We start from the raw sequence: 17,370 nt of genomic DNA, 5'->3' as shown, positions 1-17,370 counted from the left end.
AAAGGGCGCATAGAGTACCGAAACTGCCACCACATCAAAAACCAAGATACATATTGGTAAAATTTCTAAGACATACGACAAGAAAACATACTGGAGCAGGCAAGAAAGAAGGTTAGAGAAGATAATAAGCCGTTGGAATATAAGGGACAAAAAATATTTTTTTACCCAGACATAAGCTTAAACTTTTAAAAAAGTGGAAGGAATTTAACACGGCGAAAACAGTCTTATGGAAGAAAGGGTATGACTTTATATTAAGACATCCAGCGGTACTCAAAGTATTCATTCCTGGGGAACGGAATAGACTGTTCTCAGATCCAAAGAAAGCCCAAGAATTTGCTGAACATTTGCAGGATAAGAGAAGAGAGGAGGAGTGACAAGAAGGATGACCGGCAAGAAAATATACAAAAATATATAATAAATATAAAGTAATGATCATGTATACATAAAGATTTAAAGATGGATAAGAGAAGGGGAAGAAGGAGAAAAAAAAGAGTGCTTTGTTATAAGTATAGGAAAATAGTGTTCTCTGGGGGGGGACTGGGGGGTGGGAGAATAATGGTCACTGCGAAATCGGTTGACGCTTGCAAGTAAATTCACAAACCGAATGGAAAGGGGAGTTGTGGTTGCCGTCAAGGGACAGGAGGGAATCCAAGGAGGGGAGGTTCATTTGGGATTAAAGGGTTATTGCTTGTGGGGATTGTTGGGGCATTTCATGTCTTAAATGCATTGTCATTTATTGAGATTAAAAAGGAAAACTTAAAAAACAGTAATGGAAAAAAGGGGATGGAGGTGGTGAAGAGGCGGAAAAGAAGTGAAAATAAAGATATAAGATGGCCACGTTGGACTAAATGACTATAAACATAAAGGGAATATATAACCAAGTTTAAGTGTATCCCATTGGGAAAAAAAATTACATATAATTTAAAAGACAAAGTTATAATGATTGGGGAAACCTGGGAATCATATATGGAATACGGCAGAAAGAGCAGGCCTAGGACCACCACCACCTAAAATGATAAGAAGATGAACACAATCAGATTTAATGTGAATAAGTAGATGATACATCTTTTTTGTTTGTATTCCTTTTGTATAAAGATATTGTTTTTTGTATTTTATATGTTCAATATTTACTGTTTTTGGAGGGGGGGTGGGAAGGGGGAAAGGAGGGATGGGAGAAAAAAAGAGAAAATGTCACTGTGAATATTTAAAGAGATGGTTGATATGGTTCATAGTGCGATAAATAAAGAATTACAAAAAAAAACCAAAAAAAAAGATATGTTTAATTTTAACTGTGCCATTAAATTATTTCTGTTCCATTTTCCATTTTGAAGTTGGGAAGTTAGCTGAGGACAACTGGTGGAAAGATACGTAACAATAATTTTGTTCCCCAAGGTTCGTGCGATTTTCACTGTGGCCAAAAATGTCTGGTCTTACTTACAGCCAGGTGTGTTTAGAGCTCTATCAATGTACTGGGCTGCAGGATAGAAGAAGTCGCTCAGATTGAAACTTGGCAGGTCTTCAGCTTCCACACCGTAGTAATCAATGGGCATATCTCTATAGTATTCATCTCCTGTATCCACATTCCAACGACCATGGGCTGCATTTAGGATGTGAGTGAACCCCATCTTTTCCACTGTATACCGGTCCAATGCTGTCACTCTATGATCAAATATAAAACTAAGAAGCCAAGGTGGAAGATATTCAAGCTTTTAAATGTTTTAAATTTAGACATAAAGCATGGTGACTGGCCCTTTCAGCCCACGAGCCCGTGCCACTCAATTGACCTATAACCCCAGTACATTTTGAAGGGTGAGAGGAAACCAGAGCACCTGGGGGAAACCCAAGATTAAAGCCTCCCAAGTAACACCAGTGAATGTTCTTGTGAGAATATTGGTGCCCCTCCAATACAGATGAAATCTGTCCTTGTTCATTCCGCTTGTCCTGAAAGGGCCCACACTCCTGAACCAACTCTTTGTGATGCATTTAACTGCACTATTGTCCTATTTTTGGCCTCACTGGCATATGCCACAAGGAGTAATCGTGAGATTACAATCCCAGAGTTCCCACTCTTCAACTTATTACCAAACTCCCCAAATTCTTTCTGCACAGCCTCATCTCTCCTGCTCATGTCTATGGTAGATGCAGGAAAATGCCATTGAGGCAAAAGATCATCCATCATCTCACAGTCCACATAAAGAAAGTCACCAAGTCCCAAGTCAGATGATGCCAGTCTGTGAGATGTTAAACAATTTTCAGTTATTCACTTAGTGAAAATTAAGTTTCTTTCATGCATTTATTAGCAACATCAGTTGAATCCCAGTGGAGGTTAATGTGGAACTTACTCATCTCCTATGTAAATGCCAGGCCAAACTTCATTGACATGGGTGAATTTTGTGGAACCTTTCCAGAATAGTCGCTCCAGTTCAAATGCTCCTGGTGTAACATAATCGCTGTTGGGATCCACCTTCACCATGGCGTAGGGATTTGTCTTGTTACGGGTCTTGGAACTGCCAGAAAGCATCCTATTAGGGGGAAGGAGGTTCTTTGAATATCCTGAGGGTCTGGTACAAAATATTACAGAAATCTAGACAAAATCTGAGCATTTAACTCATGAACTCACAGCGAATCTATTTTCTAAAATAGCATCTATTATGTGATTGCAGGTGGTTCTATGGGCATTGGTCATCAAGAAAATCGTTACGACATTTACATAATTAATTCACTCTTACAATTTCTTGTTCAGCAAAAGACGAGAAAGTGAGAAACACTCAACAGGCAGGTGACCTCAGTGGGGACACAAACAGTCAATATGTCCAGTCACCAACCTCTGTTGGACCGTAAAAATTAGAAGAGGAGAGAAAGAAGGGAATGTCTGTAATGGAAAGCAGAACAAAGTGGCCAACAGGATAAAAGTATAAATCAATACAAAAGTAAATCCACACCTGTGATTAAAAAGGCACGTGGGCTGCTGGCGACTGTGGTCAAAGGACTCACACCAGGCTGTGGACTGGCTTGAGTCTGGCTAAAGGGGTACCAGGTATTGGAACAGGGATATGAGAGGTTGCTGGAGGCTTACTAATTATGTCAGAAGTAGGCACTTGGACCTTGGCCTGCTGATGGTTTGATCTGAAGACTGTGTGGCTGCAATAGGGCTGGAGGTGAATCCATGGGACACTCAGTGACTCTGGGGAGACTCTCTTTTGCTTCCCTTTCTCTGACTGAAAGGGGTGCCAGGCAATTTCTGCTGATGGTGAATCTTGGCGGTAGTCCAAAGGAAATTTTGTGCAATGTCACATTTTCTGGTTTATTTCCTGACATTAAAATAATATTGGATCTTAGGGTCTTTCGTGAAATCAATAAGCACAGCACGATGTCCTAGGGTTGTAATGTGTCTGTAGGAAGCCAAGGTGCTGTTCCTCAAGGCATGTAGGGCAGAGCAGGGGAAGGTGGGAGTGGGATAAAGAATTAGTGATGGGCGACTGGAAACTCACACTTGCCCCTGCAGACTGACGGGAGCTGTTATGCAAAACAATCTCCCATCGTGTATCCAGCTTTCCCAATGTGGAGGAGACACCAAAAGCAGATCAATGATCCAGAGGAAAAGCCAGTAAATCACTGACTCAACAGAACCCCTGGATGGTGGGAGGGAAGAGGTAATAGTGCAAGTACAGCACCTCCTGCAGGTGAAGAGTGGTCAGGAGTAATGCAAGAGCAGACTGGGGAACTGGAGAGCCAGCGAACTGCCCCAAGGCTAACTCCCCTCACCTGGAATATTTGGTGTTAAGATGCTGACTCACCTACTTCCTGAGGGAATTCACCTCTGTTGTCTACATTTCCGCACAGGCAGGCATGGAACTATCACTGGAGGATCGACACACCAGGATTAGTTAATACCGTATGGCATACCTCAATCATTGCCAGGGACTTCAATCAGGCCATCTTAAAGAAAGAGCTTCTAAATGACTACCACCACATATGCAACACTAAGGGATGAAACACCCATGACCTTTGCTACACTACCGTAAAGAATGCCTGCACTTCGGAAAGTCAGACTGCCTGACTTTGCTTCTCCTTCCTGCATACAGACAGAAAGTGTACCAGAAGAGAAGACTGTGGAGAGCTGGTCTGACAGAGCAGACTGGCCCATGCGGACATGAACAAATGGCCACCAGGAAATGTGTGGATGAGCATATCCTGACTGAGTCTATGTAGGTGTCCCCTAATCAGAATTAAAATTAGAATTCAGTTTATTGACGTGAACATGTATCATGAAATTTGTTGTTTTTTAGCAGCAGTGTGGTGCAGAAAAAGTGCAAAATTACTATAAATTACAATTCCGTAAGAACAAGATGTTTTATAAAATTAGTGCAATAAAAGAGAAAAAGTGAAGTAGTGTCCGAAGGTTAATATTTGTTCTGAAATCTGATGGCGGAGCGGAAGAAGCTGTTTTCATAAACACCTGTAGAAATTTGCAAGTCTTTGGTGACACACCAAATCTCTTCAAACTTCATGCTTAATCCAGGAGATCAATAACCAATTGAAGACTAGATTGAGTGATTCAGAATCACACAAGAAGCCCATGTATAGTCTATAGAAGGCCATTGATATCTCAAAAAGACAATTGCAGACAACGCTGGAGTCTTCGACGGTTGCTCAGAAGCTGTGGCAAAGCTTGCAAGCCATCACTTCCTTCATAGTGAAAGCAGTTAGCATCAGGAATTGAAATACATCATTGCTAGAAGAGTTCATTGCCTTCCAAAGTCTCTTTGAAAGGGAATGCACCCTCATAAATCCCCAAACCTCCCGGTCACCAAAGCCAACATAAGAACAACCTTCAAGGGGGTGAAATGTCAGAAATCATCTAGCCCAGAAAAGTGGACTTGGACCAGATATTTTAAACTGCAAGGATTAACTAGCTGGAGATTTCGCCAAAAATTTCAACACTCGCTGCTGCAGACTAGGATTCCCACCTGCTATTATATCAGTGCCCAAGAAGAGCAGGTTGTTCTGCGTCAACAACAGCTGATCAGTGGCACTGACGTCCATTGTGTGGAAGGGAACATGACTTTAATCAAGTAGACGCCAAGACAGAAGAGGGTGAGGGAGTAACTCACACTAAGTTGTTGGAATGTGATAAGGATGCGTCCTTGCATGTTTCCTGCTTTTCAATCTGTCTTGTAACCGTACTGTGCGAGAGGGAGTACATATCCTGTAGCAATTGATTAAAGACGTTTGTTTTGGGTTATAAAAGCTTGTTCTCTGCCTCATACGGGCAGAGTCTCTGTCGTGGACTCTCCAAGGTTAACCTTGTCAATAAACTCTTCTGAAACGATCTCCCGGGCTGTGTTTTCTAATTAAATAATTAGTGAGTCCCGAAGAAATTGGCGACAGAATCTGGCGCTGCGAGCAGGATCCTCGTTTGCAGGATCACGGACAGAAGTGAACAGGCGACGGCCCTGACCAAGAACCTAGCTGAAAGGGGGTGAGGCAGGCTCACACACCAAGACCCTTGTATAGAAGGGTGAGGTGAACGTCGAGACGTCCGCAAGGACGGAGTGAGACGCACGTCGAGACCTCTGCAAGGACGGAGTGAGACGATGATAAGACTTAGGTAAATTGAACTCTAAAGCAGCCTGGGGCAACTACGTGGAAGGAAGAGAAACTGGTGACGTGCATAAAGGTAGAAGAAAACTGTTGTCGCTTTGCTATCTCGTGTATCCTAATTCTGTTAAGTCCGTAGACAGATGGGAAATTGTCAGACTAAAGAGACAGAGCCCGGTCGAGCGGCTGGTTCCGTTCCCGGGATAAAGCCTAAGCCTGCCATGGGAAGACCTACGAAGGCAAGATTGAAACAACAACGCAAACTAAAGGAACTGGTAGGAGACCTGCTGCAGCCTCCGGGCTCGCCAGCAGACATCGTAATGAACAAAACGGGTAACTGGGACTATGCCATACCGTTCAGTAACGATCTCTAAGGATGGTACCAGGGAGACTGGCCATATGAGGGAACACTTGACTTAAAAGTAATATCCTACTTCAAAGATGACATTCAGTCAAGAGGAGGGGATCCGACATGGGATGTTAATTATTTTAGAGACTGTTTTATAGCCTGGACCAAGGTGGCAGGGTGCCACCAACCATGACCTAAACTGCCGCAGAGTAAATCGCCTTCAAGCCCCACAAACCAACTGCCTCCATATCCCGACCCGAACGCGAGGGCCCCCCAACCTGTCCTGCTGTATCCACGATTGCCCACAAACTATGACAGGAATGGATGAGATGATCTAATTCAGACCGCTGCCGCCTATGGCCACCAACAAGTGCCAGGAGCTGCCTTGCCAGTGGGGGCAGCGGCTGGTCCAATACTTCCACCCGTACCCGCTCCCGCAAGTGTCCCGTCTGCACCCCGGATGAGGCCCCGCCGCCCAGGGATCCCCCAGTGAGAGGGCACCTCCCGAGGATGGAGGAGGATGCTGAGGAAGAAGAAGGGGATCCCAGGATGCAGGTCCATACCCGGAGTCAGACCAAAGCTGGTCTACCTGATTCTACTACTCAATACCCTAGAGTTATGATAGGCAACACCCCAATCTTAAAACCCTGGATGCCACCTGAGGCACGGGATATGATCACTAGTGGCCCTGACCCTGTTAAGGCCCCCATTAGATTTCACCACTGGCTGGACCAGACCTGCCACCTTTACCATCCCCTACCAGGAGATGTCTGGTCATTACTTCAGGCTGCTTACGGCTCTCATTGGCAGGTGGTGAAAGAATCATTCACTGTACCGACTGGAGAGAATAGGGATTGGAGAACAGATAATGGGAATGAGTCCATGATCCACTGGTTGCAAAACAGGGGAAGAGAAGCCATCATGCGGAGTGCCAAAAGACACGGGGATATCAGAGAGGTCACCCACTGTCTCCAGAAAACGGGAGATGAAATGATGGAATTCGTAATTCGATTTAAAAACACCTGGGAGGAAAATGCTGGGGTGCCCCTACATGATAACCAGACCTTGGCGGTACAAACCTTCCTGAATTATATGCTGCCCCAAAATGCAAAAATGTATAAGATGAAGCAATTGGATTGTCAAGGAAAGAAATGGGCAGATACTATCACAGTATTGGCTAATATGGACAGGGAAGGACTGTTTACGCAAAAGGAAAAGTGAGCCGGACAGTTTTATATGCACATGAAGGGAGAAGAAAGAGGACGAGGTAGATCCCAAGATAAGGGTAACGATCAGTGCCACAACTGCGGGAAAAGGGGCCATTGGGCGCGGGAGTGTAGGTCAATCCCAAAGGAGAGGCTGGCAAAAGGAGGGTACCTGATGCCCGGAGGAATTCAGACCCCAGACAGGTTCATACTCTAACCCGAACTAGAACTGTGACACCTATGGCCAGTGATCCCAATTCTCTTTTCGACAACCGAACCCATAGGGGTGCTCAGAGGAACTGGTGATACAAGCTCCCCTCATTCAATTGTCCTCCAGCGGAGAGACCCAACCCATGATCAGTGTAAAATTGGGAGAGAGGGAGAGTATAATGTTGGTTGATACCGGAGCCACCATGTCCTCTGTACCCCCATCCTCGGGAGTGCCCCTTAGTTATAAGACAATTGGCATCATTGGGGTATCCAGTAGTCCCATGATAGATTTGCTTTCACAACCAATGACCCTAATGGTTGGAGACACCAAGATACAAGAAGAGCTTATTGTTTCGGCCACTACCCCTGTCCCCATATTAGGGAGACAGGCTCTGTGCAAAATGAATGCGACATTGTACTACACAGAGGAGGGAATGTTTATGGATTTGCCCACCTCTCACGCATATCAGCTCATCCACACAATGGCGGACGATGAACTTCATATGAACAGAGAACAGAGGCTAGAGACAAACCCCTTTCTCATACAATTAGGTTATTACAAAGGCCACAGGAATTTTCAGCCCTGCAGATGGTCACAACTTTGCAGAAACACGGGTGCTGTCCTGTAAATTGTGGCCAAGGTAAAGGACCTCCATGTGACATCTGGGTATTTTGCGCCCGGAGAGGAGGTCCCACATATAATGGGACAAGGAGACTTTGAGGAGGTAACTGTGGGACCGCAACTGTTTTTCGGACCAGAGGGTATAGGGGCACAGGCTGAATTAAGCCTGACCCAGACATCTCATTTCCAATTGCCACACACAGCCCCACAGGTCACCTTGGCAGGGCGTCGGCCTCATCAGCTGAAAGATGTGGGACAGATGGTCACGACTTTGCAGAAACACGATCGCTGGCTGCGTGAACCCCAACACCAGGCAGAAAGGGCTTGCGAGGCATATGCTGACTTACGGTTGAAAGAAGGAGACTTCAGTGTAGACATCCTCTTTCACTCCCCTGACACCAGTAGCAGTCGGCTGGGAAGGAAAATAGTGCCAGCGTCCTTCCGCCGAACCTGTCTGCCAGAGTCAATCCACTATAGATGGCCGGCTGCCCTAGCACACGTCTCTATGGAAGTGAGGGCACAGTCAAATATGCATGTGGGGTTTGTACATACTGCTCCGCTGCATAAGGTTACAGTGAGGGAGAGAGCACCCTTGCCAGCGGTAAAACAATATCGCCTTTCTCCAGCCGCTGCTGAAGGCATACGAGGCATCATAGAGGACCTGGAACGACAGGGAGTGCTTGTTCAAACACAAAGCCCCTGCAATATGCCGATCTTGCCCATACCAAAGAAGGACAAGAATGTCTGGAGATTTGTCCAGGACCTCAGGGCCATAAACAACATTGTGGTGCCAACTCCACCAGGGGTCCCAGACACTAACACCATCGTGGCGCCATACCTGCCACTGCCACAACCTTCTCTGTCATTGACCTGTGTTCTGCCTTCTTCTCCATACGACTTGCAAAAGAGAGCCAATACCTCTTCGCTTTTACCTATAAGGGCCAACAGTATACACGGACACGCCTTCCCCAGGGTATACGCAGCCGCTGTGCGAGGAGACCTGATGGAGCTCGCCCTACCCGGGGGTTCGACCCTTTTGCAATATGCGGACCACCTGCTAGTAGCCTCCCCCAACGATGCTGCATGAGTTGAAGATACCGTCACTTTGCTACAACTCCTCGCCTGCCGGGGCCACCGTGTCTCCATGCAGATAATAAAATTCTGCCAGAAGGAAGTAAAATATTTGGGATATATTTTACAGGAGGGAGAGCGAAGAGTGGGCCCAGAAAGAATAACAGCTGTATGCCAGATAAGCAAACCAACCACAACAAAGGGAATCCTGGCTTTCCTGGGCATGGTGGGATACTGCAGACAGTGGATACCAGAATATCGAGAAATGGATGCAGCACTAAGAGCAGTTACTGTGAAGGGAGAACCGGAGGAAGTGTAAGCCTTTCTGAATCTTAAACAGGCTCTGACTCAAGTCCTGTTCTGGGCCTCCCTAATTATGAGAAACTCCTCATGCTATTCGTAGCAGAGAAGAATGGATTTGCTTGTGGAGTGCTGGTGCAACAGCATGGAGGGTAGAGGCCTGAAGCCTACTACTCCACCAAACTCCCATTAACGATAATAGGGATTCCCCCATGTCTGCGGACAGTGGCAGAGATAGTAGAAAAATTGGTATCGCTGGTGCAGGATTGGCCATTCACGGTGGTCACGGATCACGCCGTACTACTGCTCCTCAACTCGACATCGACACAGCATTTCACCACAGCCTGAAGGACAAGATATGAGGTGGTACTGTTATCCTGACCCAATTACACTTACAAAGGATCGGGTTCTTACAACCCTGCCCATCTATTGCCTGAAACAGAAGAGGAAGACCACGAAGGACACAACTGCATGGCACTGACCGAGCTTGTGACCAGCCCAAGACCAGCCCAAGACCTGACCTAAAGACTGACCCAATAGAAGCAGATATCACCTTATACATTGATGGGTCTTCACACCGGCCCCGGGATAAGGTGCTATATGTGGGGTATGCCAGAGTAAATGATAACGAAACTATCGAAGCATATGCCCTACTGGAAGGCACCACCGCACAAATGGTGGAACTGTTCGCCTTAACTAGAGTGTGTGTATTGGCAGATGGAAAAAGAGCAAATATCTATACCGATTCTCAGTACGCTTTTAGGGTTACCCACAATTTCGGCTAGATATGGAAAAATAGAGGGTTCATTGCAGCCAGTGGGGATAAGACATGCGGAAATGATGGAGGGGCTATTAGAAGCCATCCAACTCCCGGCAGAGTTGGCCATTGTTAAATGTCAGGCTCACACCAATCAGAATGATCCTGTGTCAAGGGGAAATAAGCGGGACAACATGGCAACCAAACTAGTCACCAGCCAACAGAACCCCATGTTACCCATGACTCTCAAGTGAGAGGTCAACACTCCCGAGCAATACCAAATGATACAGGAATTAGAAATGAAAACTGCACAGGAGGGGGTTTCTGCCCAAGAATGGCATACGTGGGAAACCCACGGATGCCAGATGGTCAAAGGCAACATGGTCGAGTGATGTGTCCAAGATGCCTGTACCGGCCTATAGTGCAGTTAGCACATGGACAACCCCATTTGGGAAAGGCAGGAATGCTACATAACATAAAGCAAATTTGGTTTGCACCTGGAATCTCTACCAACATAGAACGGCAGGTGAGAAACTGTCTGAACTGTCAGCAAAACCATCGGGGGTGCTCGCCTGCCAAATTTGATAAATTTCCCCCTGCTCACGCCCCTTTCGAGAATTTGCAGATTGATTTTGCCCACATGCCAGCTTGTAGAGGGTTTAAATATCTATTAGTGATCGTTGACATGTTCACACGATGGATAGAAGTGTACGCAACAAAAAGGGATGACGCTCGGACAGTAGCTAAGATTCTGATGAAAGAATTGATTCCCCAGAATGGGATCCCGCAGGGAATAAATAGCGACTGAGGCTCCCACTTCATAGGGAAGATAGTGACTGCAGTAAGCGAAATAATGGGCGTAGATTGGAAATTCCACATCCCGTATCAGCCTCGATCTTCTGGTATGGTGGAGAGATTAAATGGAGAAGTAAAAAGGGTATTGGAAAGAATGTGTGGCGAGACAGGACTACCCTGGCCAGAAGCCTTGCCTATATTATTATACGCCCTACGCAATCAGGCAAATCGGAATACAAAATTGACACCACACGATGCTCTGACGGGGCACCCTATGAGCACGGGAATAAGACCCCCCATGATGCCGGAAGAGGTTACCAAGGTTTGGATACAGGAAAGCGCCCTAGCATATGCCCAAGGGTTGTGTGAGACTGCCCTTCGAATGTAAGATAAGATGAAAGCCGCCCAGGGACCATGGCTGGAGGAAAACACCCACCCATTTTTACTGGGAGATCAGGTAATGGTGAAAGCGCTCACGACTGTTCCTTTCTCTGCAAGGTGGAAAGGACCCTCCTAGGTCCTCCTAGTCAAGAACCACCTTAAAAAATTCAAAATGTTTAGATGCACTGGACAGCTAGATCCACGCATCCACGTAAGCTATTCTGGGGGGGATGATACAGACAAAGGCAATGCTTGCATGGACAACAATCAAGATACTGGGGCTGATAATGAGGGGATTGACGGAAGTAACCACAGAGGAGATAGTCGAAATCTTTCCTGAGGAGAACCCCGACACTAAGGAGTGCTGGGACAACTCCACTATGTATTGTAGAATCATCTGGAATGGGGATCAGTCAGGGTTCCTGGGGTGCGGGTCATCACCAGAACTAACAATGTCCAATACAAAACCGGGAACCTTACAATGACCTTTAGACCCCTGAGCCCCCCGGAGCTGAATGAATGGTGTCATCAACAGCAAGCAGATCCCTACTGGGACAAAGCATGGTGAGGGGGGGAAATGTTTTCCCCAACCTATTCTGAGGGATTAGGGAATGCAAAAAGGGAGTGCTCAACATGAATTATGCTTATGCCTTTTACCGAGAGGATGAGGACTGAGCCCCAGTACCAACAACGGCGGGCCCCACAGCAGTAACCATAAACCTCCTATCCACAAGGAGAGCCACTAGCCCCCCTGCAGACACTCCAACACTCCCCAAGGCCATAGATATCCAGGGCAGACACTTACATCACCTCTTTGAGACTTGCCAGAAGGTGCTGCAGTCGTCCCCGCTTATAAACCTCACCCTCCATGTACGGTATGATACCTCAGACAATACTAGAGCCTGCCAGAATGTCTACCCTGGAGTCAAGGTGACTAAACGCCGTGGTAAACGGGAATTAGTAGAAGGAGTCCTGGGAGGCGTACGGACTGGAATGGGAATATTGAATGCTGCAGATATTGAGACACTACAGAATAAGATACAGAAGGTAGAGACTAAGGTTGGGGAAGGAATCAGAGTCAGAAATGCATGGAGAAACACGGTGCAGGAGAAGATAGAATTGGGATATTGGACCCAGATGTGAACATGGACCCATACCCCACTAGTTTCTGGAGCATTATGGTGATTTGCTCATTTTCTTTTAGCAACTGGCTATAATTCACCATCGGCCCGAGTAAGGGGGCGAGATGGACAGTTCTGTCTTCACTAACCTGTGTCATAGAACCTATGTGAAAAAGATGATTCTCCCTAGGGATATGGATTGTGTTTCTTTTTTCTTTCTTTGGCTTGGCTTCGCGGACGAAGATTTATGGAGGGGTAATGTCCACATCAGCTGCAGGCTCGTTTGTGGCTGACAAGTCCGATGCGGGACAGGCGGACACGGTTGCAGCGGTTGCAAGGGAAAATTGGTGGGTTAGGGTTGGGTCTTGGGTTTTTCCTCCTTTGTCTTTTGTCAGTGAGGTGGGCTCTGCAGTCTTCTTCAAAGGAGGTTGCTGCCCGCCGAACTGTGAGGCGCCAAGATGCATGGTTTGAGGCGATATCAGCCCACTGGCGGTGGTCAATGTGGCAGGCACCAAGAGATTTTTTTAGGCAGTCCTTGTACCTCTTCTTTGGTGCACCTCTGTCTCGGTGGCCAGTGGAGAGCTCGCCATATAACACGATCTTGGAAAGGCGATGGTCCTCCATTCTGGAGACGTGACCTACCCAGCGCAGTTGGATCTTCAGCAGCGTGGATTTGATGCTGTCGGCCTCTGCCATCTCGAGTACTTCGATGTTGGTGATGAAGTCGCTCCAATGAATGTTGAGGATGGAGCGGAGATAACGCTGGTGGAAGTGTTCTAGGAGCCGTAGGTGATGCTAGTAGAGGACCCATGCTTCGGAGCCGAACAGGAGTGTGGGTATGACAACGGCTCTGTATACGCTTATCTTTGTGAGGTTTTTCAGTTGGTTGTTTTTCCAGACTCTTTTGTGTAGTCTTCCAAAGGCGCTATTTGCCTTGGCGAGTCTGTTATCTATCTCGTTGTCGATCCTTGCATCCGATGAAATGGTGCAGCTGAGATAGGTAAACTGGTTGACCATTTTGAGTTCACTGTGCCCGATGGAGATGTGGTGGTAGTCATGGTGGGGATTGTGTAGACCTTTTCTAAACAACCATGAACAGGGGGAGAGAGTGTCTTTTGGCCGTTCATGATTATCTCCGAATGCCCGTACATACATACTGATGGCTGAGATAGGAAATGTCTTTGGGGAAACCAGGGTGGTGCACAACTATACTAGATGTGTGCTCTCAGAGATCTTGATTCATTTACTACGGGCAGAATTAGAAAGAAAGGTATTTTCTCACCATATGGTAACTTGAAAAGTTATGTTTAACCTGACGCAGTATTGGCTCTACCCAGACCCGTAGCATACATGCTGTGACCGTAGGGGATCCAATGTCACAATGCAGCTGGTGAAGGGACAGATTGCATCCACCTCGTGCCAGTTCGTGCCAATCCCCCAACTGTTCGGAGCCCAATTCTGGGAGCCAATATTCCAAGGAGCCTGGGTAGATGAGGACGGTCGCACACACACTGAACAGTCTTGTGCCCAATGGTCTGATGGGATGCTATGTCTGCTACATTCTGCTCTGTATGACCCGTGCACTATGAGACATACAGAGGGCATGTGCACTTGGCTGCTAGTGGCCGTAAACCGGACCGTTGTAGTGGTGGTGCGATCCCATGAAGTATGCACGTACGGGCATTCGGAGATAATCGTGAACGGCCAAAAGACACTCTCTCCCCCTGTTCATGGTTGTTTCGAAAAGGTCTACACAATCCATATCCCTAGGGAGAATCATCTTTTTCACATAGATTCTATGACATAGGTTAGTGAAGACAGAGCTGCCCATCTCGGCCCCTTACTCGGGCCGACAGTGAATTATAGCCAGTTGCTAAAAGAAAATGAGCAAATCACCTTAATGCTCCAGAAGCTAGGGCGCACCTTAAGCCAAGGTAAGGTTGACCTGACTTACAAGGAGGGACAGCTGGTGGGAATAGCCAACCAGGTCACACAACTTAGTGTCCATTACTGGTGGGGCATTTTAAAGGGATGGTCACCCAGAGCCTCGTCCACCCTACACCTTGCATGGCACCCTGTTGTGATTATGTTCGTGGCCCTAGTGGCCTTACTCATGGTGATCATTTGCGTGTGGGTTAGAGTGCGCACACTCGTAGGACAGGTTAACGAGACAATAAAAAGGGTACAGCAGTGAGTGTATCAAGAGGACATCTCCAATCGCCAGGACAAAGAGGATGCTCCCTTAGTGGTGTAGATCTTTGATCCACAAGGATGGAACTATGGAAGGTAACATGACTTTAATTAAGTAGGTGCCAAGACAGAAGAGAGTGAGGGAGTAACTCACATGAAGTTGTTGGAATGTGATAAGGATGTGTCCTTGTATGTTTCCTGCTTTTCAATCTGTCTTGTAACCGTGATGTGCGAGAGGAAGTATATATCCTGTAGCAATTGATTAAAGACTTGTTTGTTTTGGGTTAGAAAAGCTTGTTCTCTGCCTGATACGGGCAGAGTCTCTGTTGTGGACTCTCCAAGGTTAACCTTGTCAATAAACTCTTCTGAGACGATCTCCCGGGCTGTGTTTTCTATTTAAATAATTATAGAGTCCCAAAGAAATCGGCGACACATTGTGATGAAGTACTTTGAGGTATGGCGGAAATCAACTCCTAACTGAGGAAGGACCTTGACCTACTTCATTTCATCTACCACCACAGCTGATCAAAAGTAGTTCCATCTCAGTGAACAGCCACTCTACGATGGACCATCTGGACGACAAAAACTTTGAACTTAGACAATTGCTCATTGACTACAGCTCAGCATTTAGCACTATATGACCAGCAAAGCTAAAAATCAAACTGAGGGATCTGGGACCCTGTTCAACTGGATCCTTGACTTGCTCAGGACTGTGCAGATGGCATCATAACTTCCTCCCCACTCAGAGCAACAACCTTGATACTGAACATTTCCCAGTTTTTGGACACAATACCAGCATCAGGCAATTTCTGTTCACATCCCCTCAAAAGTGTTCCTTGATCACCAGTCTAAGTAGCACCATCTGGATAACTTTAACAAGTGTTGGCCACCCAATCCTGTGATTGACGGGATCATGCAAAGGAAGGGCTGCAGGCAGTGTGTGTTTTGGGTACAGAAGCAATGTGAATATTGGTGAACTGTGGGGGGCATGGCTGTGATCATTGAATATGAGATGCTCATTATCTAAGTCAGATATGACTCTGCTTATGTGGACTTCATGGGAAGAATTCTGGAAATGTCTAAGGAAATGTGCATTGGTCAAGGAATGGAGAATGAAATTTAATTTGAATCATTGTGAGGTGACTTGTGTTTGGAGGGAGATGGGGAGATTAAAGTAATAAAATTTAAATTCACCCCACTTTAGGGTTAAGAAATGTGAGTCCTTCAAAACAGAGCCAACAGTTGACCGATGTGGTGAATGATCAGGCCCTGGAGATTGTTGTAAAACAGACCAACGGTGCAGGTACAGTGAAGAAGGTATTTAGCATTCTTGCTTCATTGGTCAGGCCACTGAGTACAGGGATGATGTATGCCAACAGTACAAGGCATTGGTGAGGGCACATGGAGCATTGTGTGCAGTTTCTGACACTCAGCTGAAGGAAGGATGGAATTAGGGTGGAAACGCGCGCAGAAAAGTTTCACAAGAAAATCACCAGCACTGGAAACCTTGAGAAAGAAGGAGTCTGGTTAGGCTGGAATGATTCTCCCTTGAGGGTGGGGCGGGGGGCTTACAGAGGTTGATAAATTCATGAGGGGCATAGATAAGACAAATCACCAGTTATTTTCCTAGATTGGGTAAATCTGAAAAAAGGACATAAATTCCAGATGAGGGGTGAAAGATTGAAAAGAGAGTTGAAGGAGCTGCCAGAGGCTGGAACAATTGTCACCGTGGAAAGGTTTGGCGGGGCACTGGCAGGAAGCAGGCAAATGGGATGAGTGTTATCAGGTGGCAGAGGGCCTGTTTCCCTGCTGCAAGTATCTGTGCCTCTTTGGGATGTTAAAAATATCCCAGTGGTGACAGGAGGCAATTCCCAAACGTCAGACTGCGCTTCTCACGGGGGTGAAGGGGCAGGAGATTGAAAACACATTTTGATTAAAAAGAGATTTTAAAATATTGTCACAGACCTGAGCCCGACAGCAAGAGCCGACTGCTCCAACTCCGCACAGAGTCAGATTTCACCAATGGGCAGAGACAGATTCCAGACAGGTGCAACTTGTCTAAAAACATCACACACACAGATCAAATGGAAAAGACGGATGATGTGCTATTAATAAAAACGCACTATCGATAAAAGACTGTAATTACAGAACTAGAGACTTTTATTTACAATAAACTTGAAGGTCATCCTGTGCTGTGACCCAAGCTTTCTGAGGAGGGGTTATGGTGTTGGAGCCTTTATACAGGGTCAAGAAGGAGGAGCCACAGGTCAAGCCACAGAACAGGGAGGAGACAGATTCACTGATGGACAGCAGTTCACCACAACACAGTGAAACTCAGCAGGTCAAACAGCAGTGTTATATAGCAAAGATAGAGATATATAACCAACACTTTGGGCTTGAGCTCTTACTTCAACATGGTATTATTAAAAACTGCTGTTGGATCGATGGAGGAACTGCCGTTACTCAACTGGGCCAGAGGTTCCCTCAGGGGCAGGGCAGAGAGGGGGGGGTGGAGGTGAACGAGCCGGCAGGTTCCCTCAGGGGTGGGGGGAGCGAGCCCGGCAGGTTCCCTCAGGGGTGGGGGGTGCGAGCCTGGCAGGTTCCCTCAGGGGTGGGGGGTGCGAGCCCAGCAGGTTCCATCAGGGGCGGGGGGGGTGCAAGCCCGGCAGGATCCCTCAGAGGCGGGGGGGGGAGCGAGCACGGCAGGTTCCGTCAGAGGCGGGGGAGGAGCGAACCCGGCAGGTTCCATCAGGGGGGCTGGAGCCATC

General features: G+C 46.8%; 1 protein-coding gene across 1 annotated transcript in view; it reads right to left on the bottom strand.

The window, feature by feature from the left end:
* Positions 1-16,796, bottom strand: part of LOC138736195 (dual specificity phosphatase 29-like) — a 30,868-nt gene extending 14,072 nt beyond the window's left edge. The window contains exons 1-3 of the mRNA XM_069885302.1: positions 16,568-16,796; positions 2,343-2,522; positions 1,439-1,659 (exon numbers count right to left, since the gene is read on the bottom strand). Of these exons, the coding sequence (XP_069741403.1) occupies positions 1,439-1,659; positions 2,343-2,521 (400 nt within the window). The 5' untranslated portion in view covers position 2,522; positions 16,568-16,796. The remainder of the gene's footprint in view (positions 1-1,438; positions 1,660-2,342; positions 2,523-16,567) is intronic.
* Positions 16,797-17,370: the final 574 nt, after the last annotated feature.

This window comes from Narcine bancroftii, chromosome 6, assembly GCF_036971445.1.
Source record: "Narcine bancroftii isolate sNarBan1 chromosome 6, sNarBan1.hap1, whole genome shotgun sequence".
NCBI lineage: Eukaryota > Metazoa > Chordata > Chondrichthyes > Torpediniformes > Narcinidae > Narcine > Narcine bancroftii.
This window is presented reverse-complemented; position numbering and strand designations above follow the sequence as displayed.